The sequence below is a fragment of the Toxorhynchites rutilus genome, chromosome 2, assembly GCF_029784135.1.
Source record: "Toxorhynchites rutilus septentrionalis strain SRP chromosome 2, ASM2978413v1, whole genome shotgun sequence".
Lineage (NCBI taxonomy): Eukaryota > Metazoa > Arthropoda > Insecta > Diptera > Culicidae > Toxorhynchites > Toxorhynchites rutilus.
In genome coordinates this window covers 255,700,701-255,727,020 of record NC_073745.1, presented here as the reverse complement: position 1 = coordinate 255,727,020, position 26,320 = coordinate 255,700,701, and the positions used below count along the sequence as shown (strand labels likewise).

General features: G+C 40.5%; 1 protein-coding gene across 1 annotated transcript in view; it reads right to left on the bottom strand.

Moving 5' to 3' along the window:
• Positions 1-25,871, bottom strand: part of LOC129765083 (cyclin-T-like) — a 29,804-nt gene extending 3,933 nt beyond the window's left edge. The window contains exons 1-8 of the mRNA XM_055764937.1: positions 24,753-25,871; positions 13,669-13,786; positions 13,395-13,605; positions 12,071-12,116; positions 11,915-12,005; positions 7,782-7,946; positions 7,548-7,710; positions 4,829-7,431 (exon numbers count right to left, since the gene is read on the bottom strand). Coding sequence (XP_055620912.1) covers positions 4,829-7,431; positions 7,548-7,710; positions 7,782-7,946; positions 11,915-12,005; positions 12,071-12,116; positions 13,395-13,605; positions 13,669-13,786; positions 24,753-24,958 — 3,603 coding nt within the window. The 5' untranslated portion in view covers positions 24,959-25,871. The remainder of the gene's footprint in view (positions 1-4,828; positions 7,432-7,547; positions 7,711-7,781; positions 7,947-11,914; positions 12,006-12,070; positions 12,117-13,394; positions 13,606-13,668; positions 13,787-24,752) is intronic.
• Positions 25,872-26,320: the final 449 nt, after the last annotated feature.

Below are 26,320 nucleotides of genomic sequence, written 5' to 3'. Positions count from 1 at the left end.
GGCCTATCTGTTGTACGTCTACTTGGCTTGATAGTGTAACATTGAATAAAGTTTTGTTTGCTAATATATCAAGGCATACTATAATTCGATGAATACTATTCTAACATCCTCCCTTAACCAAGAATTTCTTGGATTCCAAGGGTCTTCCGTCCGCTTTCAAACTTGTTCATGGGTAGAGCCTTGGTAAGCAAGTCCGCTGATTGATGGTCAGTACTGACATGCTCCAGTTGGCTTGCCATTTACTCGGCTTCCGTTGTAAAGAGAGCAACCATCGACTGCTTACGACAATTCCAAGCAGTTGCTCTGCCCGATTGTGTTAGCACGTATCCAGTTATACGACGACGGGTGTCAGTATCACTACCCCAGTCTGCATCAAAATAGCCTACTTTCTACTTTCTATCACTTTGTCTATTGTATACCAGTTTCATTTGCTTCGTCCCCTTCAGGTAACGCTTTTTCGACAATTGTACGGTTCATACGCTCCGCCAACCCGTCCTGTTCTGGGCTGTATGGTACAAACGTCTCGTGATGAATACCAGACCGACGAAGAAGTTGTTTCATTTGACGATAGATATACTCCTACCCATAACCAGATCTAAAACGTTTGATTTTATCACTTGTTTGATTCTCGACAACGCTCTTGAAATCTTGGAATGCGTCCAGTACTTCAGTTTTCAAATTCAGTTTCGAATTCGCCTTTCTGCTCGCATCGTCAATGAAAGTTAAAAAGTAGCAACTACCACCTGTTGATGTCGTCTCCAAGTCGGAATAGATTAACTCCAACACACGGTCTTCACGACGTTCTTTTGAACGAAACGGTTGTCGTTGGTGCTTGCCCTGGATGCACGGTACACACTGCGGAGAATCATCCACACTGAATTCAAATCCGCTCGCCATGCTTTCTAATCGTTTCATACAGCCAACAGACATATGGCACAACCTTCGATGCCAAAGCTGAAAATTGTTCTCCGTCTTGCAGATCATCACCGACGGAACTTTTGCCTTCATCAACTTGTACAAACCGCCTATTTCTTTTCAACCGCAACGACTTGTTGAACTAACTACTTTGCACTCTCCCTTCGTAAACATAACACTGTATCCATTTCGCACATTCTACTCACGGACAACAAATTGACCGCCAGATCCGGTACGCATAAAACTCTGTTCATTGCTATTTCACATGTTGCTGCTCCAGTATCTGAAAATACGTTCACCAATCCGTTGGCGTTGTTGACCACATTTGCGCCTGCCGATACATTCTGCGCATCCACAATAAGATTCCTGTTCCGGCCCAAATGAGTAGTAGCTCCGAAATCGAAAATCCAATCCTCTCAATCCTCAATCTTCAGCTGTAGTCAATGCCTGGCACGTGTTAAGCGCCGCAAAAATGCACCTTGACCACTATTCTTAGTATTTTTTTTCTTTCCACCCCACAGTTACTTGACTGGAACACTGGGACACATAATGGCCGATTTACTTATACCAGTAGCATCTCACACCTGATGTCTCGCCGCTGGTTTTCGAACTCGATTTGGACTTGCTAAACAACGCTTCACTACCTGGCTTTGTTTCATTTAATATCTTCACATCTTGCAATATCTTTGCTTTGACTACGTCTGCGTTAGCTTGCTTCCAGATGACTCCAGGCCAAGGATCATAGGATTATACTGCTTTGGCAATCATTTCATTAGCAAACTAGCAAGCCAAGCGTCATCCACCCTAAAGCCAACTTGAACAGCTCATTAACATACTGCTGAGTCGTCTGGCAAATGATGTCCTCATCCCGTGCAGCTCCGGCCAATCGAATACCTGTGAGTCTCTTCAGCAAATCAATCTTGCTAGTTGATCCACTGTGCTCGTACGTATTCCGGAGATTGTTCCACGCTTCTTTCGCATTCTTGGCATCCCCCACGTGTCCGTAAATGCTTGAATCGATACTGAGACATATGGTAGCCAACGCTTATTCTGAGATATCTTCGCTTACTGCTGGTTCCCCATAAGCTCTCTCCGTCACATCACACCAGGTTCGCTTCTTAATAAGGACCACCTTGGTGGCAAAAGACCACGAACTATAGTTTTCCGATCCTCGAAGAATCTCCCGAACTGGGATGGAAATTGATCCTCCCGGGTGTCTTGGCTGTCCGAGTTGATTCGATTTTTTTTCAGGATTCATAATTTTCACACGCCTTTGAGAAAAAAAAATTTTTCTTCACTTACAGAGCCGTATCCTATGGTAACGTTTTCTGTGCCCATAACCTGTTGTACGTCTATTTGGTTTGATAGTGTAACGTAGAATAATGTTTTATTTGCTTATATATCAAGGCATGCTATAACTTCATGGTTACTATTCTAACACTATCGAGTTCGCCCCTGCTTGAAAGTTGTTCCTGAAACCGTTTTCCCGTCGAACAGCTTGGAATCGCCAGTCATTCGCCCCAACCCAGATTTCTTTTACCAACGTGGGGATCTGCAGCGTTTTACGGCGTGAGATGGAATCTTTATATAGTTTTATCTTGGAATAGCAAATCACTATATGGCCGTTCTTCAGTGCTGAGAGTTCAAATCCTCTTTCAGCTGCACACTGGATGATAGATTTGGTAGATGCCCGCATCCTGATGAGTGGGATTTTGCGCGTGCATCCTACTACCGCCAGGAGAATGTCGTCCGCCTAAAAGAGTACGTAAACTCCTCTCGGCAGGATCTGGAACATTCTTCCCAGTAGGTTTCCTTAGGGATCCCTGTAGATTCCGCCATTCGCAGGTGAGTATTATGGCATCCTTTCTTTCCATTAAGTGCGTTCACACGTCTCTATATGTCCGCAGAGGACTGGCATTCGTTGATGGATTCCAGGAAGCCGTTCCTTGCTCCTGGTTATCGTACCAGATTCACTTGACTGTAGGCAGGAATTTCCTCCGACACGAATCCTGGTTTTTGAACAACACACATTGGAATTCATACTGCATCTGTTTTTACACGTTCTCCGAGATTGTAATTGCCGATGTTTTCTTACATTCATTAGAATCTCGTTTTCGGGTTCGAACGACCAATCTATCTTTATTGTTCAACCATTTTTGCTTTTAGAAAATGAGGCTTATCTTTTTTTCTGAAAAATAGAATGACTAACGGTTATAACTTATTGATATCATAATTCAGAATCCCGATCAAAATAAATCTGCTCGAGCAGCCATAACAATTTGAATAAGGTTATTCGATTATGTGAAACGCTCTGACAAGTTGGACTCGAGAAGATTTAGTCAATTCGTTATTACTCGCCTAATTGGTTTAACCAAAACACGCGTGAACAGTTCGAATCGGAACACTTCTGGGGAAACTAAGCCGTTCGGAGATTAGAAGACTTGAAGCTGCCACAAGTTACGACTTCCGGAGGAATACATACGTAAAACACAGTTCCCAAAAATACATTTCACCGTGAACAAGAACAACGCAGCATTCCAAGTTATATTCCCGCTTACACCATTCAATCATCCCTATTCTGTATTCCGACGGATTTCCATTTCGTTCGAAATCGTTGTTTCGTTCGAGCTATAATTTCGCTTCACCTATTTCGAACGTTTTGCCCATTTAAGAGAAACAGATCGAACGAAATGCAAAAACAACTCGAACGGAATACAGAATGGAATTTGATCAAGAAATACAGAATAGGGGTGAATGTTACAAAATTCTGAAGTATTGTATTTCGGATATAATGCTAGAATATAATGTTCAAAGGAGAGCCATAGTTTGAAGTGAAGAGCCGTTCGAGATAGAGGATCCGAAAACAAACTAGTTGAAGAGAGTACCCAAAAATGACTTTAAGGGTAGGGAAACCAAATTTCTTTTCACTTTTCTAGTGTATATTATAATTTGTGTGGACAGTTACCTTGCAGACATTTATCTTGCGGAAATCACTCATTCCCGCTGACACAAACATTCGATATTTAAATTGGAGTAGACCTGATTTAGAAAGCGAAATATAATTTACCAAATCAAACTTCCACCAGAAACCTGAACAAAAACGTCGAATACCTACTACTAATACTGCTGAATAGGTGAAACAAATACGCAAGCCCTAGCAGGGTACGGAGAATTTCTTTCGGGGGGAGAATTCATCAAATTTCACGAGAAGGAAATAAGTACAAAACGAGCTCGAACTGTTTAGTTTTATGTAAAACGTGTTTATTTAATACCATTTTCAGTTGTTCCTGTTTCAATTGTTTTACTTGATTCGTTGAAGTTTCTGATGTTGAACCATTCTTCTACTGTTACACAATTAACATTTTGCCATACTTCGCGTCCAATGGTCCTTTTGCTGGCAGTCTCATTACACTATCTCACGCGCATTTGGAACAATTTCGCGATCGCAAATTCTTTCGTAAACATTTATATATCATTTATCAAAAACAATGTTTGCGTTTGGAACGAACAGTAATTATTTCATTAGATGAATTGATGGAACGCGTCCTCCTCCCCGTGACGGACACCATCGTCACACACGATAGAGGGGTCGCAGTTCTTTAGTTGTCGCGTACAATTTGTTACTATAATTTAGCAAAATTTATTGTGATCTACTTAAACTAAAAGTGAATGGAAAATGGGAATTTATCACCTATCAACCCGAGTGTCGTCAAGCTTTGAAACAAAAAGGATTTTTTTGATCCTTCATAAAGCGGCGGTCGGAATCTATTTACATAGTTGTGTTTTGAACATTATAAATAAATCGCGCTGTAAACAGTTGCTACAGCCTAACAAATACACAATACGTAGTATTTCTAAACATGTGTGCATACATATTGGTTCATCAAAAGAACAACGACAAATCATCACTTACCTTATTGGAGGATGACTTGCTGGAAGAGCTTCCGCTAGCGGAGGAACCGCTGTTACCGTTCTGCTTGCTGTAATCGCCGCTCGTTGACGATTTGCTGCTAGATTTGCTAGATTTCTCACGGTCTTTTTTCTTGCTACCGTGGCCGTGATGACTGCTGCTGCTGCTGCTAGTGTTAGTACTACCACTAGTATTGCCTCCGCCACCGCCGCCGCTAGCATGCCCATGGCCTGGTCCACTGTTATAGGGTTTTTCGTCACTGGTGCTGATATTGTAGTGTTCGATTTTGTCTTTTGAGATTTTCAATTTGAGAGGATTTGGTGCGGGTATTTGATGGCTCTCACCAGCGGAGCTCGTTCCAGTGGATACCTGTCCAGTGGCCGTTGTGCTCAGTGAAGAAGCCCCCGAGAGACGATCTTTAGGAATTTTAATCTTTAGACCAGAGTCCGAAGCATGCGGATTGCTATTCGCAGGCAGATTTAATTTATCCTTTGGAAGTTTGATCTTGATTGGACCGGGCGGAGGATTGGAGAGTGTGGGATCGCCGCTGTTCTCCGACTTATCGCGTTCACGGTGACGATCCTTGTCTTTTTTATGTTTCTTGCGATCCTCACGGTCCTTATCTTTGGACTTGTCCTTTTCTTTATGTTTGTGTTTGTCCTTTTTCTTCTTCTTTTCGGATTTGGAGCGATGGTGTTCGTCATCTTTCGAAGGAATTGCGAGGGTTTCCCCTGTAAGCGTTTGAATTTCTCCACTGCCTGATGTCATACTCGCTGCACTGCCTGAAGTTGCCGCAGTTGTAAGGTGTTGAGTTGCCGAGCCAGTTGATGTGATTGGATTAAGTGAGGTTACCGATTGAGCGAGCAAACTGCTGATCGCTGATGGGGCGTTAACGTCCACCGGGGGAGCCTCTGTTTTGATAGTTTCAGGTACATTTGACAATGTGCTTAGCATTGACGGTATGCTCATGCTTGAAGTTGACGATAAAGATGCCATCGAGTTACTGGCGGTTGCATTCCCTGTCATAGCTGTATTGGAACCACCACTGCTAAGTGTACCAAATTTGCTGTCATTACTGCAAAGGCTTTCTTTGAGCAAACTGCTAACCAACGCAGGATTCGTTTCAATCCCATTGATCGTGTTGGGGAAATTGTTTTTGCTGGCGCCCATCGGTTTGGAATCGCTAAGTAAAGGCTGGGATAGCAACGATCCCGGATCGTTGAACGCGAACAATGAAAACCCTTCATCTTGCTTGTCGAAAGTGTTGGACAGGTCGAAACTGGAGGAAAATAGTTGCTCTGATGGCGATTGAGGTTCGACTTTTCGAATCTTATTTTCCCGAAAATCGGTTCCATCATCTTGACGAATTTGTTCGTTGCTCGGAAGGGATCGCTTGGCTGGTTTATTCAGCCCTAGCAGATCGACATCAGCCATACCAGACATGGCTAGCGGCATTGGTGGAGCAGAAGTTGATTCCAATGATCTTTTCAAACTGCCAGAGGAGCTGGAAGAGGAAGATTTTTTCTCACTCGATCTCGACTGGTGAGTTCCGCCGCTCTGTGCCGTGAATGGGTCAGCACGACGCTCTTTTTTCGGGGTTTCAGAACGCTGTTTTTGGTGCTGTTGCTGTTGTTGCTGCTGTTGATCCGGGTATGATGATAATGGAAGTGGTTTTCTCTCTTTGCTACTTGGACTTTCTTTAACAGTTTTGGTTGCACCTGTCAGCTGCGTTTGCGAACGAGATTTACCACCACTATTGCTCGTAATAGCATTCGTGATACTCCCATTGTTGCTCTCCGCCTGCGTATCCTTCCAATCCGGGCTGAAAATCGATGAAGGCTTTGATTGTTTTGGAGGTGTACACATTGGTATATGATCCGTTAAGCGATTACTATCGTCGATGAGACGGAAGGACGACTCGGCGCTAGGTGGATGCTGTTGCTGCAACTGATTCTTGTACTGTTGCGGCTGATTAGGGACGGAAACAGATTCACTTGAAGGCAGATTATTATTGCGACTACTCATCGATTGACTATAGCTAGGTGGATGTGATCCATACGGTGCTTGCGGTTGTTTCATCATCGATGATGAAGATGTTCGCGGGGCCACCTCTTGGCTGCTGCCAAACAATGGTGCCATTGATCCTTGGGGCTTCATTGGATTCTTGCTGCTATCCATGTGCGGCAAGGTTTGATTTTTCTGGCTGTTGTTGCTACTGCTGTGCCGATCCATTTTATTTTGGCCATACGGATGCATCTGCATTGATGACGAGGAACTACCCGTAGCCGCGGTCGGCATCATGCGATTCTTAGGATCACGCGCGTTGTCATGCATATAGCCAGCTCGTGACGATGAAGACGATGACGCTGAGGATTGCGGGGGCATATTGGACCGACTGCTGCTACCGCTACTATGGTGAGGCATCGGTGGCATTTTTACGTTGGCGCCACTTGACCCGTAATGGGCACTACTTGTCATCATCTGCTGCTGATGGAGTTGCTGTGAGGACGAAGACGACGGACGTTCGCTGCGAGAACGAGAACTACTCGAGGAAGATGATGAAGGAACTTTCTGGCTAGAAGATGACGGTTTCAACATTGTGTCCCCTGCAATGCAAAAAGAACAAATACTTGTGTCATATTATTTTTATCGTTGTCATTTTACGTTTATAATAATATCGCTAAATGACTCAAAATAGAAAGCGGTCTAGTATCTAACTTACCGCTAGACGAACTCTGCTTCGAGTGCGAATGTTGTGAATGTGATGACGACCGGTGGTGACTAGAAGACGACGAACCACCGTCATCAATGGGTCGCGCGGTGAGAGACGACGATGGACACGGCATACCGGAATTGCTGGTACCACTCCTACGACTTGAATCATCCTGTTGACAAGCAAGCAAAACAAATTGTTCGTCTACCGTTCAACAGAATTCAATCGAAAGCAACAAATTACCGTGAGTGCCTGATCTGCCCGTATGGATTTCATCTTGCTTTTCAGCCGCGTAGGACAACGATCGAAGATGTGCAGGAATTCATCGGTGAGTTGCTTCAACAGATCTAACGTAACAGTTTTATCTACATAGTGGAACCAATGGCGTCCTTCATTCGATTGGGGTATCTAAGTAAAAAGGTAGCGATAAAAGAGTCCATTTAATTATCGCAAATTATGATTTACACATATTTGTTCTATAGCGTTGTAACGAAAATCGCGAACAAAATTAGCACAAGGTTACTTTTTCTTATGGGGGAACTGGGGGTAAGCCCGTCACTGGGCCCCCCTTGAGTTTCACTAGAAAACTTAAATTAACTATGTTTTTGAACACTGTACATGTTAGTATTTATCATTCTAGACGTTTTAAATCAAATACAACCCACCGTGGTTCGTCAAATGTTAAAATATTAATCAAAACAAACGCGAGTGCCGATGAAATCGGATGTAATTTTTCGGTAGTGGAATTTATGCTTTTATTCCTGAACGAGGTTTCAAATCCTTTTTCGTTGATCTAGAGTTTGTCCCGTGGGTTGTTAACTATCACTGAGATTCGAGTTGAGTTAAGTTAAAGCAATAAATTAATATATATATATATATATATATATATATATATATATATATATATATATATATATATATATATATATATATATATATATATATATATATATATATATATAGTTTCAATAAAAAATGTTTACCTCCCATTTGGCGGTTACCACATTCAAACTATTTCAGCTGTTGTCAAGTATATTGGCTAATTGAGGGTGCCGGTGCTACCCCAATAGGGTGCCGGTGTTACCCCAATGGGGTGCCGGTTTCACCCGCACTGGTTGGTGAACTCTATTTTTATGTCACCTTTGAAAATTGACTATTACTTGCAAAATTGCCATATCTCTTATATCGCATGGAAAATAATCTAGACAATGATTCTGTGAGGGGAACATAACAATATGTACTCTCAGATCTCACAAAACTATCCTTTCCCTTATGGGACCGGGTTTACCCCCAGTTCCCCTACCTGGTGTACAATTATGAAACCAGAACCGGAAAGAACCCATTTTTTGTTTTAAATTGGAAAACCTTTCTTTATTAAATTTTTTTCATGGATCTGAATTTTTCCCATTTTTTTTCTCTCTCAGTGGTTCTCACACAAAAAAACTGTTCCTCTTTAGAAGTAAACCTTTCATCAAGTCATATTTCCACTTTTTATAAACAAATTAAAGTGCAACCAAATGTCTTAATCACTTTCTTGACCGATTATGCAGTGTGCGATGGAGCATTATCTTACGGTAATAATCGATTGGCATTGATTATTTGTTGTATTATACTGAACGCTACCAGCATTGACTATTTCGCCAAGTATGAATAGCTCTTAATAGAGCAAACCCTTCTGTTCCCACCAAACACAGACCGTTGTCTTCCGTCCATAACGATTTAACCATGTAATCAATGTTGATGGTCCCTTGGATTACACAAAATCTTTTACGATTAGAATTTTCGAGAAAAAAACACTTTTTATCGCCAATCAAAATCTGATGAAGAAATAACATTCCTTTGTACCTGACGAGCAGCATTTCACATGTGATTTTTCAGTTTTCCTGCTGTCTTCCGTTCAGTTCATTTGTAACTCATTTTACGATCATCTGAATTTTTCCCACGCCCTCCAAACGTATGGAGATTACATCTCAAGTCACATTCAATTGATCTGCCAGTGGTTATCGTTACGTTTGAGTGTCATATTCGTCCAAAAAGGCTTGCAGTTCAATGTCCTTGAACTTTTCTGGAGGGTATCTACGCGTTTCATTTATCATATCAGAACCACAATTTTTATTTTCTTAACCACTCAAAGCCCTGCGATTTTCCAAAAGGATGCTCACTATAAGCTTCGACAAGCGTTCGATGCGATTCTGTAACAGTTTTCCTCTACCATAAATCGTATCGTTCAAAGCTCCTCAAACCTATGTTGTAGGGTAAAACTTTTTTGTTTGAAACTCTCTGTTAGGTGTCAAAATAGGACAACGTTGCCAATAACGAATCATTCCGCTGGGTAACAGATATGTAAGCTGATGATAACATTGATAGTTAGAGCCAGACAGGGCTCGGCAAAGTCATATTCACCTCAGAATAGTCAGGGGACTAAGAAGCCATCGGCCTTCGCATTCAACTGGAAATGAGTTTTTGCTTCTTCCAGCAGTTTTTCTGTCAACATGAATCGACAGTCATTCGGGTCCTCTCGTCGCTAACTGCTCTAACGAGGCTCCGTGTTCATTTCATTCTTCACCGTCAAATGGATTTCACTGCAAATTGAAGTGACTCCCGCAGACTTAATTCGTTTCTCTCTCTCATGTATCATGTATGCATGTATCAACGTAAATAGATATATGACATCGCCTGTACGATACACACACACATTCTCCAATACAAAGAAGCTAATTGAAAAAATATTGTATAACTGTCATGTTGAAATTATTTTTTGCTTTTTTTCTTTCCCTACCACTACATAAAAAGCGGGGTGTAATATACTTGGTATTCTATTTACGCTGTGCATATATCGACGTTTGAGTCCATGGTGGGTGAACAATGGATCCGTTCATCAATGCTGTAACTACTTCTTTGCATCAGAAATAAAGTTTGGTCCATTTTATATGGACGTTAAAATAAGATTGTGTACGCGGGTAACAAGATTCATGTCAGGTTAGAGTAGTAGTAGTGGATTGGAGTCAGAATGAATTAAGAGGCAGATTTATATTCATTCGTCACGTCAATTCAGGACTTCGAAGCAGAGTTTGAAAGCGATATGAAACAAATATAAACAACACGATAAGTTTGTTCTGAAATTAGTCCGAAACTTTCATCACTACCAGTCGGAAGGGATTTCAAACCTTGTCCAAATCTTTTTCTTTGATATAAGGAAAATATGTTTCAAGTTTAACTTGTTGCAAAAAATCTTGACAAATGCTGTACAATTTCCTTTTTAGTCTTCTGTACTGTTTCGTCGTCTGTTCCATCATCATCATTCACTGAAGAAAGTCTTTCAAACATTGTGAAGTTGTTCAATTGAACATTACATTTAAGATTTGGAAATTTTCGCAATCCAAGAAGGTGTTGTGGCATTTTTTGCTAATCATTGTCATTTTCAAAACGAAGTTAATATACAAGATTCCCTTGCACAATTCCCCCCTTTTAATGACCAACTTCCCTACTAGGGGGAAATTCCCCACCGGTTGAAAATCACTGGGCTAGAAAGTTCGTGAATCAATACCAAGTGAGATGAGGCAGCCTACGATACAATGAATCGAAAACAACTATGTCAAATAATGCACGAGTAAGGTTTCCCTAATTTAAAATTAGTTCGATTCATCCGAGGTACCATGGAGAAAATGACAAGTTTTGTGTGAATTTCGAGAACACCCTCGGGTTTCTTCAAATCGCGTAGATTGGTTTTTCATGTTTGCTGGTCACGCTGCCCTTGAAGGAGTTGTACGTATAGCTGGCACCGAAACGAGAGGCATAATTTTCATAAGGGCCCTGCAGCTGTTTGAACTCCGCAGAATCCTGCGATCAAATCGAATGCGTCACCGTACGAAGCTGACTCAGACACGCTAAACAATTTGACGTTTTCGAACGGAAAGTGCTACGGTGCAATTTTCGGCAGCGTTCAGACATCGAACGGAGTATGGTCCAGGTGCTAGAGTATTAAATTACAACAGCTTCTCGTAGAACCATCCACCGTACACACCGCAAAAGTGAAAGGTTGCAGTACTAGAGCTTTTGTCTGCTCAAAGTGAAATAAGTTGATTTTTTGTGGCACTACTATTCGCTTTGTTATTCTTTTATCTTGTTTACTGGTCCAGTCTAGTACTATGGAACTAAATCCTTATGGGTAGTCATTTTTGATTGAGTCAGACGAAAGTTTGTCGAACATGACATCATAGAAAAACAAATTGGATTAGAATTCATTCCATGCCATTCGGACATACGAAACAATTGAAAGCTATTTGACGTTAATAACCAGTGCCAAAATAACAGGAAACGTTCGCTCCCGTTACAACTCTACACATAACTTTTACATCGAAATAAAAACTACTAACCTCCCAACGGGACCACTTACACGCCAGGTGTATACAAAAGCAAGCGACCACAGTTGGTTTATATTGTAGACACATGGTGGTTAGATGTAAGCTGTAACGGAGAAAAATATGCTATATTTTATTAAATGTAAAACGACCTATCATTCAATCCCTCACCTGTTGGATGCCATGAAATAGGATGTTTGAGCCAGATCTTTGGAAGCTAAAAAGCAAAACGTAAATGGTTAGTTACTTTTCTGCTTGATCGATGAGTCTATTGCTTCTCTAACAAGCGCCTGAAGTTATGAGGACAACATTTTGTGTTCGCTCCGACGCGTTATATCCGATGAACATTTTTATTCGTTCGATTGAGGTTTGAATGATTTTTGCCCCTAAATACAGAATCTGACCCTGAACCACCCAAGTCGGCAGTTTTTAAACTATCGTATGAAACTCTTCATCGTCTCTTGTCACAATGGATCCCAATACCTCTTCTGTTGTTGTCTTCCACGCTGCTGTTCACATCAAAATCAATCTTTTTTGTACCGTTAATCTCATGTTCTAGGTAAAAACCGCCGGAACCACTCACATTTTGTGGAAACCACTCAGAACCACTTTTTCTAAGCTACACGGTCAGTTCTACAATGCGGGAAGCGTTGGCAACAACTGCTGTGGTAGCTGCGAAATTGGCAGCGAATGGTTTGATGTGGAGTGCCAGAACGTGACGAATGATAAGAAGCTGGCAAGAGGTTCCATGTTGGCAGCAGCAAATGTGACAGTAATGGAAACAATTCAGAAGGACGGAAAATGATTGCCAAATGAGTGAACTTCCATGAAGATAATTTGAAGAATTACTTCCGAACTATTGGTTTTACATAACATGGAAGTAAGAGTTTAGTAAATAAATGTGGATATATATCAAGAATCACCAACGCAAAAAAAACTTGGTTTACAACATCGACGCCGAAATGCACGGAAGTTTTAACGGACATCGCCCTTTGAAATATGCATGGGATCGTTTTAAACCAAGGATTTTTAGATCTTATTCTCTGCTGATCACTTTTAAAGACTGTACAAAAAAAAAGTTGCATTGTGTTATTTTTATCAAAATTTCGTCCGTATATGGAAAAATGAACGAATAAAGAAAATCAATTTGTTTTTCAAAGTGGGCCATTGATTTCGTCAAGTACGCAGAGTACAAGTACGCACTTGCTAAGCTGCGTAGAGCTACAAGTTCTTCACGGAGCACCAAACCATCTGTTTAAAACTATACATTGTTCTGACCATGGCCAGAATGGGATAGGAAACTAACTCGTTTTAGAACACGACAATGCTCAGTACTATCACAATTCCATTCTCCATACTTGATCCATTTCGTCTGTCAATTGTTTTGATTGATTATGCGTGGATGCAAATCAAAAGCTCTATTTGTCCATTTTCCATTGATCCAAAAATATGGAAAATCAGTTTCATAAAACCGGAAAAAAAGACAAAGACAAACCTTTCACCAGGTGACAAGTCTTGACGACATGCGTATGGGGATGATCTATCGCCACATCAAACCCGAGCGTTTGCAGCAGCACGTTTTCATTGAACACCAGATCCTGGGCCTGCTCGGCATAGTTCTCTTTCAGTGGATCGGGTGCCTCCAGTGCAAGACAGATATGTACCACCTTGATGATGTGCTCGAGTTTGCGGGGTTGCTCCTCAACCTGAAATTCGAAACAGTGATTTAAAAACAATGAATGGTGAATGATAATGCAATAGTGACTTACTTTTGCAGCTAAGAACAGTGCGGCCGCTGCTATACTGTTCCGATGGAATTGTGTGAAAGAATGGAACGCGTAGAACCGGTGCATGTATACGATCGCGGTGTTTATGCATAGCTGCGATCTGTAGGTATGTAGAATAACAAAATATTAAATACAATATTTATTTCCTCTAAAGAACACAAGTGATGCTGATAACATTGTCTGGTTTCATCATTGAATTATATTAGTGTTGACTTCTGATTACAGTATTCAAAAATGTGAAGTATTTCATTATTATAAAGTCAGTTGAGACACTTTTATAGTTTTTGAGCCCCACTGAAAACTGAGGTGTTGTATCATCCAAGCACATAGGCAGAGATATGCGGCAGCAGTCCCTGCTACAAACTTGCAAGGGATAACAGCGTCACCTACTTGTTGGAACGAATATTGAACCAGCAGAAGTTGGAATAAATTCAACTGACTAGTTTAAATGAGTATTATTGGGTCCCAGAATTTATTCTAGGAGTAATGACTGAACTATTTAAATGCAGAAAAAAATAAAAAAATAATGTGATCATAAACTTAAAATATATCACGGTTTCTGCTCAACTAGAAACTTCGAACCATGGCAAGATCCATCTTCCACAAATTGCTCCATACATATCGATTTCAAAGATGCATCTGCACCGATGCATCGATATGAAGTCATTTAACGACCACATGTTTTTGGTAGGCTGATCAAAGCTGAGTTGATGAGCTCTGCCGAATCCCTTTGCATTTCTTAAAAATTGCGCAAGCAACTGGGTCACTGCAAATATAAAGATACAAATATCTATCAGTGTGAGAACGGTTATGATATCAATTACATAGTTTGGCTATATGGCCAGAGAGTACCTTCTGAAAATCCTGGGGAAGACATTGTGTTCAGAGACTCGGTGGAAACTCACGATGTCTGCACAATCAAGATATGTTGTTCAGATGACTAGTACTATGTTTTTTGAATAATTTGATTTGTCATTTCATCATGAATTGATTGACACCTGAATCACCTGAACGCTTGAACGCCTTTTAATTGTGGACTTCTTTGAAAATCACGGTTCTGTTCTGGAAACTCATCGTGGTCATCGCCTATAGTGCGGTCGACTTGATCATCCTCCAGAGCAATTAATTCGAATAACAATGGATCATTTGCCTAGCTCCTTTACCTTGCACGTAAACATGCACTGACACAGACATCGTACAGCAATGAAGGAATATAAACGGGTATCGAGCGCAACCCATCAGTATACGGCGGGTAATCCGGAAGGCGAAGTTAGACAGTTAAACTGGTTTTCTGGAGTCTATCAATAAAAACAAATCCTCTGCGGGCCTTTGGCGCAGAGAAAATACGCTGAATGGGAAGAGAAGGCCACATAGCACCATTCTTCAAGATGACGGTATAACCTTCAGCGTTCCGACAGATACTTCGAACATGCTCGGGGAATATTTCGCAGAAGTCTTCCATCTCCGAATATGACCCTGAATTCATCCGTCGACAGGGAATGGATACCACTTCGGTCAGCAATGTTAAGGTCCCGGTGAGTCATCCCAATAACCCTCTCAGCCGGAATTTCATCATCGGGGAACTTTCCGTCGTCTACATTCCGCAAAATATAAGTCAACTGGCCTATCGACTATACGATGCTGAAACTGTCTCTGCTGGTCAGTCCGTCTTTCTTAGCATAATCAACGATTTGTGCGAACTCCTCGAGAGTTGGAGACATAGCTTAGTAATACCCACGCAAAGCAGCAACAATGTCAAAGACTACCGTCCAATTTCTCAGTCAAGATATGTTGTTCAGATGACTTGTACTATTTTTTTTTGTATAATTTGATTTGCCTTCTGTTTATGCAATATTCTGGAAAGAATGGTGAACAGACGTCTGGTCACCTTGTTCGAAAACAGGAAATTGGACTATCGGCAATTCGCCTTCCGCACTGGTATGGACACCAACAAACTATTTTGCGATCCTCGGAGACGTTATAGGCGAAGCCAACAGGAACCGTCAGCACATAGAGATTGGAGCACTGGCATACAACAGAACATGGATTCCGTTAGTGCTGAAAACTCTGGCAGATTGGGACGTTGACGGTAAGTTACTTCGCTCTACCAAGAACTTCTCTTACCGCCGAACCTTTGAGGTCAAAATTTGTAACATCAGCTCCTCAGTCTTCCACGAGGAGACGGGAGTACCTCAATGTTCTGTTCTTCAGGGTGACAACTTGATTTGTGTTTTGAACTTCCTGGTTTTCCTGGTAATTTTTTTAAAAAATTCCTGGTTTTTATTATACATGCAAACTCTCTACATTTGCAAAACTCTGTTGGAAATTGTCATAGAACAAGAAATCTTGTCATAGAACAAAACAAGCACAAAGTTATTTTTGGAAAACGTTCAATTATTGGTACATTGTAACTGCCTTACCAATTTCATCTGCAATTAATAACTCTTTCTCAGCATCCGCAACTATTTGGACCTTTCTGGCCTCTAACTCCTTCGCTGATTGAACTTCTTGGGAGCTTCGACGTAACGCTCGTGAGAGCTCTATGCATGCGCTGAGCTCTGATCATTTTGGTTTACAACCAAACTTTCTTTGTTTACGGAGAAACCTTGCCATGCGACAAAATGAGGATCCCTTTTACAAAAACAAACAAGTTTGTATATTCTTTTACCGCTGCGCCTAGAGACGTCGGTTAATCGTTCGATCAATTGAAATCATCGAATATCTGAAATTTAAATCAAATAATTTTGTATCGAAACGTTTCGTGCCCCCTAAAATCTTCACATGTCAAATTTGGCTTTATTTACTTGATTATTTTTCGAGTTATGCAGAAATTTATGTTTCATTCGTATGGCAGCCCCCCTTAGAAAGGTGGAAGGAGTGTTGAATCACCATAAAAACGTTTCTTGTCCTTTAATACCTCCACGTGTCAAATTTTGTTCCGTTTGCTTGATTAGTTCATGAATTATGCAAACGCTTATGCTTCATTTGTTCATTTGTAACACTTTTGATTGCAGCTTTCACAGCGAATCCCAATTCAATGTTAGCTGCTGGCAGAAACGAGTCATCAGTAAGATCGCCGTTAACCCTTTCAATACGGCAGTGTGCTCCGCCGGAGTGCTACCGTTGTACGGAGCACTTCACCGAAAAGCATGCGCATCGCGCTGGTGTGATCGATGTGCAGTATCACTTTCATGTCGTCTAAAGACGACGCTCGTACACACAGCTCATAGCGTGGATGTCGTCTATAGACGACACTCGTACACACAGGTCGTCGCGCGGTTGTCGTCTATAGAGGACGCTCGTAGCGAAAGGGTTAATGAGGGATTTAAGATTGCCTGTCAAAAGTGTAGGCTTGATTAATTCATTCATTACTGGTTTGATAAGGTGCCTCAGTTCGAAGAAAAGGGAAGGCAGCGGCTACGTAGGTTTAAAGATTTTTAAAATAATAATTTTAAATATTAATCAATCTGATTTATCCTGGTTTTGAATGAAAATTCCTGATTATTTCCTGGTGGAAAAAAATACTGGCTATTTCCTGGGTTTTCCAGGTTCCCCTGGTTGAGTTGGCACCCTGGTTCTTGTCGTTACCCTTTTTCTCGTCGCCATGAATAGCTTGTTACAGTGTGTTCGTCTACGCGGACGAAATTCTTCCGATGTCAAAGGTTGAAACCCCTATAATTCCATACCAATGCCATCGGCAGGTGGGCGACCGAGAGGCAATTTAGATTTTCAGCGCACGTATTTGGCCAAAGACAAGCACTCAAAAACTCTGGCACCGATCTATAACAAGGCACTTTTCTGTCTCCGGCCTTCTGCCATTAACACCAGCTGCCTCTGTCTGTGCTGAAACTGGAGAACACTCTCCCGACCTTATCATCCATCGATTGTGTGATCGTATCCAGGACTGCTAGTTTCTTGTCGAAAACCAGCGGTAGGGAGGAGATCTTAACTACCCTTAGCAACACGACCTTACTTCCATTTTTTGGAAGAATGTCGGGAGTGAGAATTGAACTTGTGATCTCTGCGTGAAAGATATGGATGTTAGCACTACGCCAGATCGCCTCCAGCACTTCGTATCGTATGTAGTAGATTAAAAACAGGCATATGAAGACATGTAAATCTTACAACTAGCGCCGACAACTGATTACGCCTGCTAGCATACTGCACATTCTTTCACATCGTCATTTTCATTAGTTTAAGTGAATACGGTTCAAGCTCTAACGAAATGTTCATTCGAAATAAGACACTTCTATTCGATATAAGAACCTTTCATTTTCGTTTGACGATTTGATAACTTCGTTTCAGTGTGAAGAATGATAAGAATGAACATGAAATGAAACGGGACTGTACGAAGGTGAAGTGATATTCTCTTCATTGAATATGAAGAGAGAGTAGCACTATTTTCAGCCCGTATGCGTTTGTATGAAATTGAAAGGCCATAGGCTCATTATTAAGTGACGATGTATCAATTGAAGTGAAATTGTAAGGTACGAGACATCTTGAGTGATGATTCAGCGAGAGTATCAGCACTTTTCAGCTACTTAAAAGATGCCGAACTATTCTTTAGGATCAACTTCTAAACAATGGATCCTTGAAGATCCTTGTTCCTCCTCCTCTATGATGAGGGGCAGCAAGAACATCTTTACATCTTTAACCCTCCTGTACGCGCGTGCAAAATCTTAACACGTATACTCGCGCACGGTATCACAGACCGAAAGATGAACTTCTCTGTAATATTGCTACAGAGAAACTTCGATATAACGTACCCTCGATATAACGTACACATTTTCAAAGTCCAAAAAATAATTTTTTTGAATATTTTTTTTTCTGAAAGAACAATAATTTATCTGTATTTTGATACCAAAGCTTGTGTTGTAACTTTAACCAATCCCGAAATACAACTGTTTTGAGATTCCGGATTCTAAATGAATCAAACTTCAATCAACAGAACGAAGTGAAACATCATGAGGGAAGTTGGCTTCGTCTTCTAATTGAATTTATTCATCAACCTTACTCAAACAGCAACACAATAAAGTAATATAAGCTATGTTCCAGAGTTCTTTATTATACTTCGATATAACGTACAATTCGATACAACGTACAATTTTGAAAGTAAAATGTACGTTATATCGAAGTTACCCTGTATTGTATATTTTTTAGACTTTATTGGTATTTATTTTAAGAAGAATGTATAATTGAATGAAAAAACCCCATTTGTTTTCTTCATCTGCATTCAGTTTAAATACCCTTAGAAAAATCCTCGGTCGAAAACTACTAAATACATTTGGTAATGCAAAATTGGTAGAATGTACAAATTTTTTGTACATATTGTCAACAAACCCGCATCCCTACCAGAGATTAGTATATTTTACTCGATAACATTAGTAAGCTTGGATATTGTCATATCTGAAAATTGGTGAGAAAAGCGCGTATTAACCATTTTCATTGTTCCCATAAGGCAATACGGAGGTATAATAAGGATATAATTCTGATACGTGCAATTTCGGCGAGAAAATGTAGCCGATATTGGGCTTCCGAATCATGGTTCTGCTTAACATATGTGTTTATTAGTACGGTCGAAAATGACTATAGATTGGTAGTATTTACCAAAAAATTCGTTATATTTACTAATTATTTCTCTCAGTGTAGTCATCTAATTCAGCCTCCTCAAAACGGAGTAATTTTTGATGCTCCAACACAAATAACGAAATCCGACTTCAAGGAAGTAGAAAGAGCTATGAAAAAACATGAAAACGTATTTATCGATTTAGATTTCATTGGTATAAGAACCATAACTGCATGCTCGAGACAAACATATTTCTTACATTTCATGCAGTTGTAGCGTGTTTTTTGGGTTTTTGTTTTAGAAGAGAAGAATGTATAACGACCTTCTAGAGAGTTACCAGATGATAAAGGTTCTGGAATCTCAAGTTTTTATATTCTTTGTTTCTGTGTTCTTGGTTAACAAAAACTTAATGCCTGTTTTTTGACGGGGCATAAAAGATAATATAAAAGGATTTCTAGGAACTTTCTGCGACTAGAAAATTATCCCTGAAACTGTAACTGTAAAAAATAAACATAAGCCACCTTATAGATTACAGTTTACAATTTTTCCGCAAGTGCAATTTTTTCACAAGTGTGTATATGTGTTACCATTGTATTTAGTGAACAACTATACGACAGGCAAACATATGTATTTTACTTTTGCACGTATGAATCTAACGACGAATAATATGTGAATCCGTTCAATCCGGTGACAAAAATCAAATAAGATTAGTCCAGTAATGATATTATGCATTATATTTAATAAATAGTCCATGCCATACGTTAATCGATGACGAACATCGAATGACGAAGCTAGAGAGAATCGCAAAGTCGGAGTGTTGATGTTTTCTGAGTAATGAACGAATTATTGATTTCTCGGTCTCACAGACCTATGTGCGAGTATAGGAGTGTTAATAGAACGGCTTCCTCTTCACTGGACTGGATCCATGGTCCGAAAACCTTGATCCCTGCCATCTTGCCCAGTAAGTTATTTTGTTAAATTATGTTTTGAAAATTATATGCTTATATGCTTACATTATTTACATTTATTATCATATGTTGTATTGTCAGTCACCGGTGACTGACGTGGCAGTCAACGTGTTAAAGTAATACTTAAGGACACAGAGAACGTTAATTTTGCCGTCTTTTAATCTAGATCGGATCTTATTAACAAAGTTTCCAGCAGAGGGAAACGCCTGTTCAGAGTTCAATTATGTTGGGCATACAGTACGAAGAGCATCGAATAACATTGTCATGTATTTGTCTCTGATGCCCTCTGTACGAAAACTATTGTCCGAGGGTTTTCATCAATCCGTTTATAGACGTTTGATTGTAGCAATCGTCGTTCAAGTTCTTCCTTGATGCTCAACTGTTCTGCAGGTTCTGCATCGTCCAGTGGATTTTTTTCTTCCTGGTGTCCAGCTACTGAATCAATATCACCATCGTCAAATTTGATCAAGTCAAGATCAATTTCTAATGCCTGCTTGATCAATGCAGTCCAAGACTTTTGATGGAAGACGGCATTATTTCATCATTATTTGTGTTACGACCACGAGCAAAATAGTTATTCATCTACGGGAACAAATCTACTAGCATATACGAAACATCCTTCTGCAATCCTTCCAATCAGGACTTCAAGCAATCGAAAATTTTCGAAATTTCTGATGATTGCTCCGATAGCTGTTCTAGCATAAATTGCAATCTGACTTCAGCTTCATAAGAGGTGCATTTCTTCGAGGGCATCAACAAATTCCTTCGTCGCTGAAACTTATCTTGTGTTTCGTTTTCAGATCGAGCGGCGATTTTTGAGCTGAAGTTCGGAGGTCGTAGAATCGGCGGAACACTGCCAGTTGTGATAAATAAGATAAAAAATGAAAAAACGATTGTACAGTGCAAGACGACCCCGATGCGCATTATGGACCGGTGGAATCATTGATCAGATTTTCTTCAAAAACGGACATGATCACCGTCTTTATTGTACCACAATCGAGTGCCCTTAATAGATTAGCGTAGTAGGCCACCAAATTTGGCTTCAAAGATAATGCGATTCAACCCCTTGCGGTCGTATCAAATGTTGATATCGGTGTCGTACTGGTTGGAATTAGTTTCCTTGAGACAGATCCTTTTTCCGACCCTGTCGAGGAGGCCTTATGCCGGGAGTCGCATTTGAAAATGGCAAAGAATTATCATTCCAAGCAAAATAATATATGTGCAAAATCCAAGACAATCAATACTATTTATGTATTTTAGGTATGGCTTTTTCCTATTACAGAGGCTTTAAGTTACAAAATCCATTCGCGTTTAGGCTTGAAAAAAAGCCAATCAATCTGTTTTTTTTAATTCTGTATTTGTCTTGTCCCCCGTTTCGATGGATTTCACCGTCTCCTGTTTTCACCAGTCGGTCGAATGTCAGTCGTTAATTCCGATTACAATATACAATGCTATAGTGTTGCCGGTTTGTGCTCCCGTGGCCGAGTGGTTAGCGTCAAACCTAACACCGGGGGTTCGGGTTCGATTCCCGTTCTGGTCGGGGAAATTTTTCTTCAAAGAAACTTCCTCTGACTTGCACTGTGGTCACGCGAGCTTGCCACTCAGAATGCATTCAAGGCGTGTTATTTGGCATAGAAATCTCCACTAAGTACTAATGAAAATGACGCAAGTAATACTACGTTGAGACGGCGGAGTTCCTCTAGGAACGTTAGTGCCATATAAGAAGAAGAAGAAGAAGTGTTGCCGGAAACAATCCTTTGAAATGACATCACATTTTCATATTGTTGACTTAGCCGTTCCTTGAGAAATATTTCTTTTTCCAGTGACGTAGCGTGACCGGGTGATATCCGGGTCGGGTGCCTTGGGTGTCATCCCTACAACCAAATCATGTTATCAAGTCTTCGTTTCGTTTTTTATGAAAAATCGTAATTGCCGATCCAATAAAATCAAATTGAAGGACATAATAATAAAAGGTGATTTCATAAGCGCTTGGATTTAAATTTACAGAACAAACACAGACAAATTGTAAGAAATAGAACATGCATTATTAGGGGTTGAAAATCAATCTTTGCCTTTTTTCAAAGATTATTTCATGTAAATGTTGGTCACAACTCCGATTTCGAGTTACTTTTTGGAGCATATAGGCTGGTATCTTAACAATAATACGTTTGATGTTTTCTTCAAGTATTTGAATTGATGCTGAGCTTTGGTATACCTTTACAAATACAATCAAACATCATCATCAAACCGCACGATTTTGGTAGTTAATTCACTGGTCTAAAACGAGAGTTGAGTTGCTCACCAAATTCATTGCGGAATAGGTTCATCATTTCGTGTGCTGTGTGAAATGTGGCACCGTATTGTCACATGTTGACCCGATTTAGCTTATTCTTTAGGTGCCACAGAAACACAAATCATTAGTAACAGCTCACTCACTGTAAATTTTTGAAGCGTCTCTTAGAAGTCCCATTTCACGATGAACTGTAACACTTCCACCGCAGTCTAATAATTGGCATCGGCCATCATAATTACGGCCTTCAAATGTCCATATTCAAAACATCTCCGTAGAAATTTGTCCTTTTGAAAATCGAGGTTTTCAGTTAGTTGTCAGACACTACTAACATGTACAATTGATTTAAAAATTGCGACTACTCCTATTGACGATTTTGATCGCTCTTGTATCTTCCAATGAAAATCTTTCTGTTTTTCTGCAACAAAATTACCAGTGCATTGAATCTGGTCGAAACGTTATTTAGAGAAAATTCTTTGATTTGGCCTTGCAGACAGATTTTGCGCCAGTTTTGCCACATAGTTCAATCAACGAGATTCCCCCTACCTTATGCGTGATAATGTTTGCACTATCGTAAAAAATAGGTTCCCGTTTCACCTGTGCATACAATGCTTTGGTTTTCTTTATGTTCACTTCTTCTTCTTCTTTGACTTAAAGATGCTATAAATTGTACGCATGTAAGCTACAATTCATATCATAATAGCGAATAAAAGCAACCGATTTCCTTTGAAAGTTGTACCATGAGCGTATTCGTGATTTGTACTACGCGCATATGTTGCCGAGAAACCTTTCAATCGTCGTGGTAGTGTCCCGGTGGACAATGAAAAGGGTTTTAGACTGAGGAAAGAAAAGACAACTATCCGCGAAAGCGGCCACAGATCGTTCGAGGTGGGCTCGGATTCATAACGTTATCGCTGCCATCAAACGGAATATTCGGGAAAATTTTGAAAAAACACGGGATTAGCGACTTTGCGGTACGAAACCTCGTAAAGAAAGATTGCGGTCAAAGTCGAGGACACGAAAAATGAACCTCACATGGTCACCAACCGCATCCGGGAGCTACGGGTCGAGCGATGTAAGAAAATTTTGTCCTTCATCAAGCAAAAAAATCCGTTATACCTGTTCATCGACGAGATCATGTTTACCGTCGATCCCGTATCAAATTCCATAACCTATCGCTATATTAGTTCTCTCTCAGTAAAAGACGTGGCCGACAAGCATTAAAACGAGTATCTGACCAAGGATTCTGCTACCGTTATGGTGTGTGGATTGGTAGCTTCCTATGGCAAAAAACTGAAACCGGTGTTCATTTCAGAAGGCAACAAAGTAAACACAGAGGTCTACATCGGGATGTTGAATAAGTATGTTCTTCCGTGGATCAAAGACCAGTACGGTTCGAAGCTAAATGTTGTATTTCAGCAAAATGAAGCTCCGTGTCACATCTCGAACTGCACTCAGAAGTGGTGATAGGTGTAGATGTTCTGGGCGTTCTGGGCGAAGGATATGTGGCCGCCATCCAGCCCCGATCTTAATTTGCTGAATCACTTAGTATGGTGCGCCTCAAACATTGACCTGTACCTGGAGAGAAATTGGTCTAGGTTACATTACTACGACCTACCGTGCATTTCGGTAGCGTGTGGAGGCCGTAATTGCATTTGATTTGACATTGCTCAATGGATATTCACGAAAAAAAATTATGAAAAAATAGATCAATGCATATAGGTACTCATTAAAAGTTAAGCGAGAACTGTTCTGAACGTACAGTTGGATAAACAGAAGTCATTAACTAAGGATTGGTGATATATTAACCCACAATCGATGAACACAAGTCGTTAACTGAAAAATGCAAGAAATATTTATTACGTAAATTCAGAGCTTTCAATTCTGTAGCTTGACCGTTCAAGTTAACTGAATGAGGAGACTTCAGCAAATATTTAGAAAAATTCTGTTATTAACATACCGCGAAACAAGGCGACGATCAATATGTGAAAGACCATGATGTTGCACTAGTTCTACATATTCTGAAAACATCTAGAAACAGGTATTAAATTGAATATTTTAATCGCTTGATAGCAATAACTCCTTGCCCCTGTTTTCATCTGACCCATTTTTTATGCATTCGCATAATGCTTCCCGTAACAATCCCCTCTTGCCGCGTACGAAAAATTACCATGCCGTCGATTTTTGCTTTCATGCGCATTAAAAAAGAGACGAGAAAAGTGAGAAAAATAAACATCCTTACACTTGCAACCGCTGGCCCATATCCTGAATCAGATTCGCTGCACGCTGTCTGTACATGAGTTCCTGGTCAGCATCCATACCGCATTTGCGACTAGGCGAATTTGCCAGCTGTTCGGCCGTAAAGTACCATTTGGAATCGTCTCTTGCCAAACTTCCGCTACCGTTATTCGCATTCCCACTTGAGCTTCCGCCTGTATTGGACGCCATCGCGAGATCCGTTTTATCGATGTTTACAGTAAGACCTCAGAAAAAAAATCAGCGAAATCACTGTCACTGTTGTGGGGCTACACAAAACAGTTTCCGCTTCTTCACTTCGCCAAACTTACGGAAAACTGACAGTTTCACTATTCAGCGGTGCAATTCTACCATCTTTTTCACAACCTTAGAAACAATTACGCAGAACGTACGATCTGGGCTAGAATTTTCTCATGCGGCACATACCCGCTTTAATTATCGGTAGGATTATTTTGTCTAGTCGGTACTCAGGCAGGCACACTGTCGACTGCCACACACACAAATACACCGTTACGTTTGTGTTTGCAAGAGAAAAATTCAATATGGCAGACACAGTTCAGTGATTTGTTGTTACCTGTGGATGTTGTGAAGTGGGCCCACTGTGTGGATATTTACTGATTCTCGTCTGTCACCAAACGTGAGTATCCCAAATGCAACTGTTTGTCACTCTTCTTGGAAACCTATCCTTCAGGAATTCGCAAAAGTATGCGATGGCAAGCAGATCTGGAGTTGTCTGAAAATTTCATCATCCATTCATCGAAGCCAGGGCCAGACACAAGAGGCTCCCTTGCACGCCATTATTTTCAGCAGGGAACCAGCCTGCTGGTTGTTACGTGTTTGCAGCCGTATCGCAAAATGACTTTCACCTCGCCTCTTGCTTTCACGAACCAGAACTTTTATCTTCAATTTTCTCCCTTTAGGGAGTCCTCATTCAAGTAGAAAACGATATAACTACTGGACGAACTATCTTCGCGTAAACGGGAACGTTTTTCGGTAGTGGATGTGAGTTTCGAGGTTTTTTAACGCGTAGAAAAATGCACTTCATTGAACTTTGTTTCGCACTCCGTAATGGCCGACCTCACAACGGCGAGATTCAGGCAGCAAACCTTTTGACGTGCGCGTTTACTAGCGTTCATCAGATGTCATGAATGATAGGGATGTACATTTTGGTATTTTTAGAACATCTACTCATTCATGCTACCAAGGTGATTATATAGAGTAAGTTACATTTAATGCGATATTTAGCTAATTGGACAGACCTGTAATGCGACACGTTTAGTTGGACATTTTTACCTCTATTTGGACATTTTTGTAAACATCGAGTTCGGGGCCCAAATTATGGCCCCACATTGAATGTCGCCTCCAGACGTCGACACTGTACCACTCTCATCGCCAATGTCCAATTACAGGTCAAAATCGATCCAATGTCCAATGTTGAATGACTTATACCATTCATACACCCGCATTTTCGACAGATTTTTGTATTGATAAAACATAGTTTTGATGCTGAAATATCTACAGTAATTTACATTTAATGCGACATTTTGCGAATTG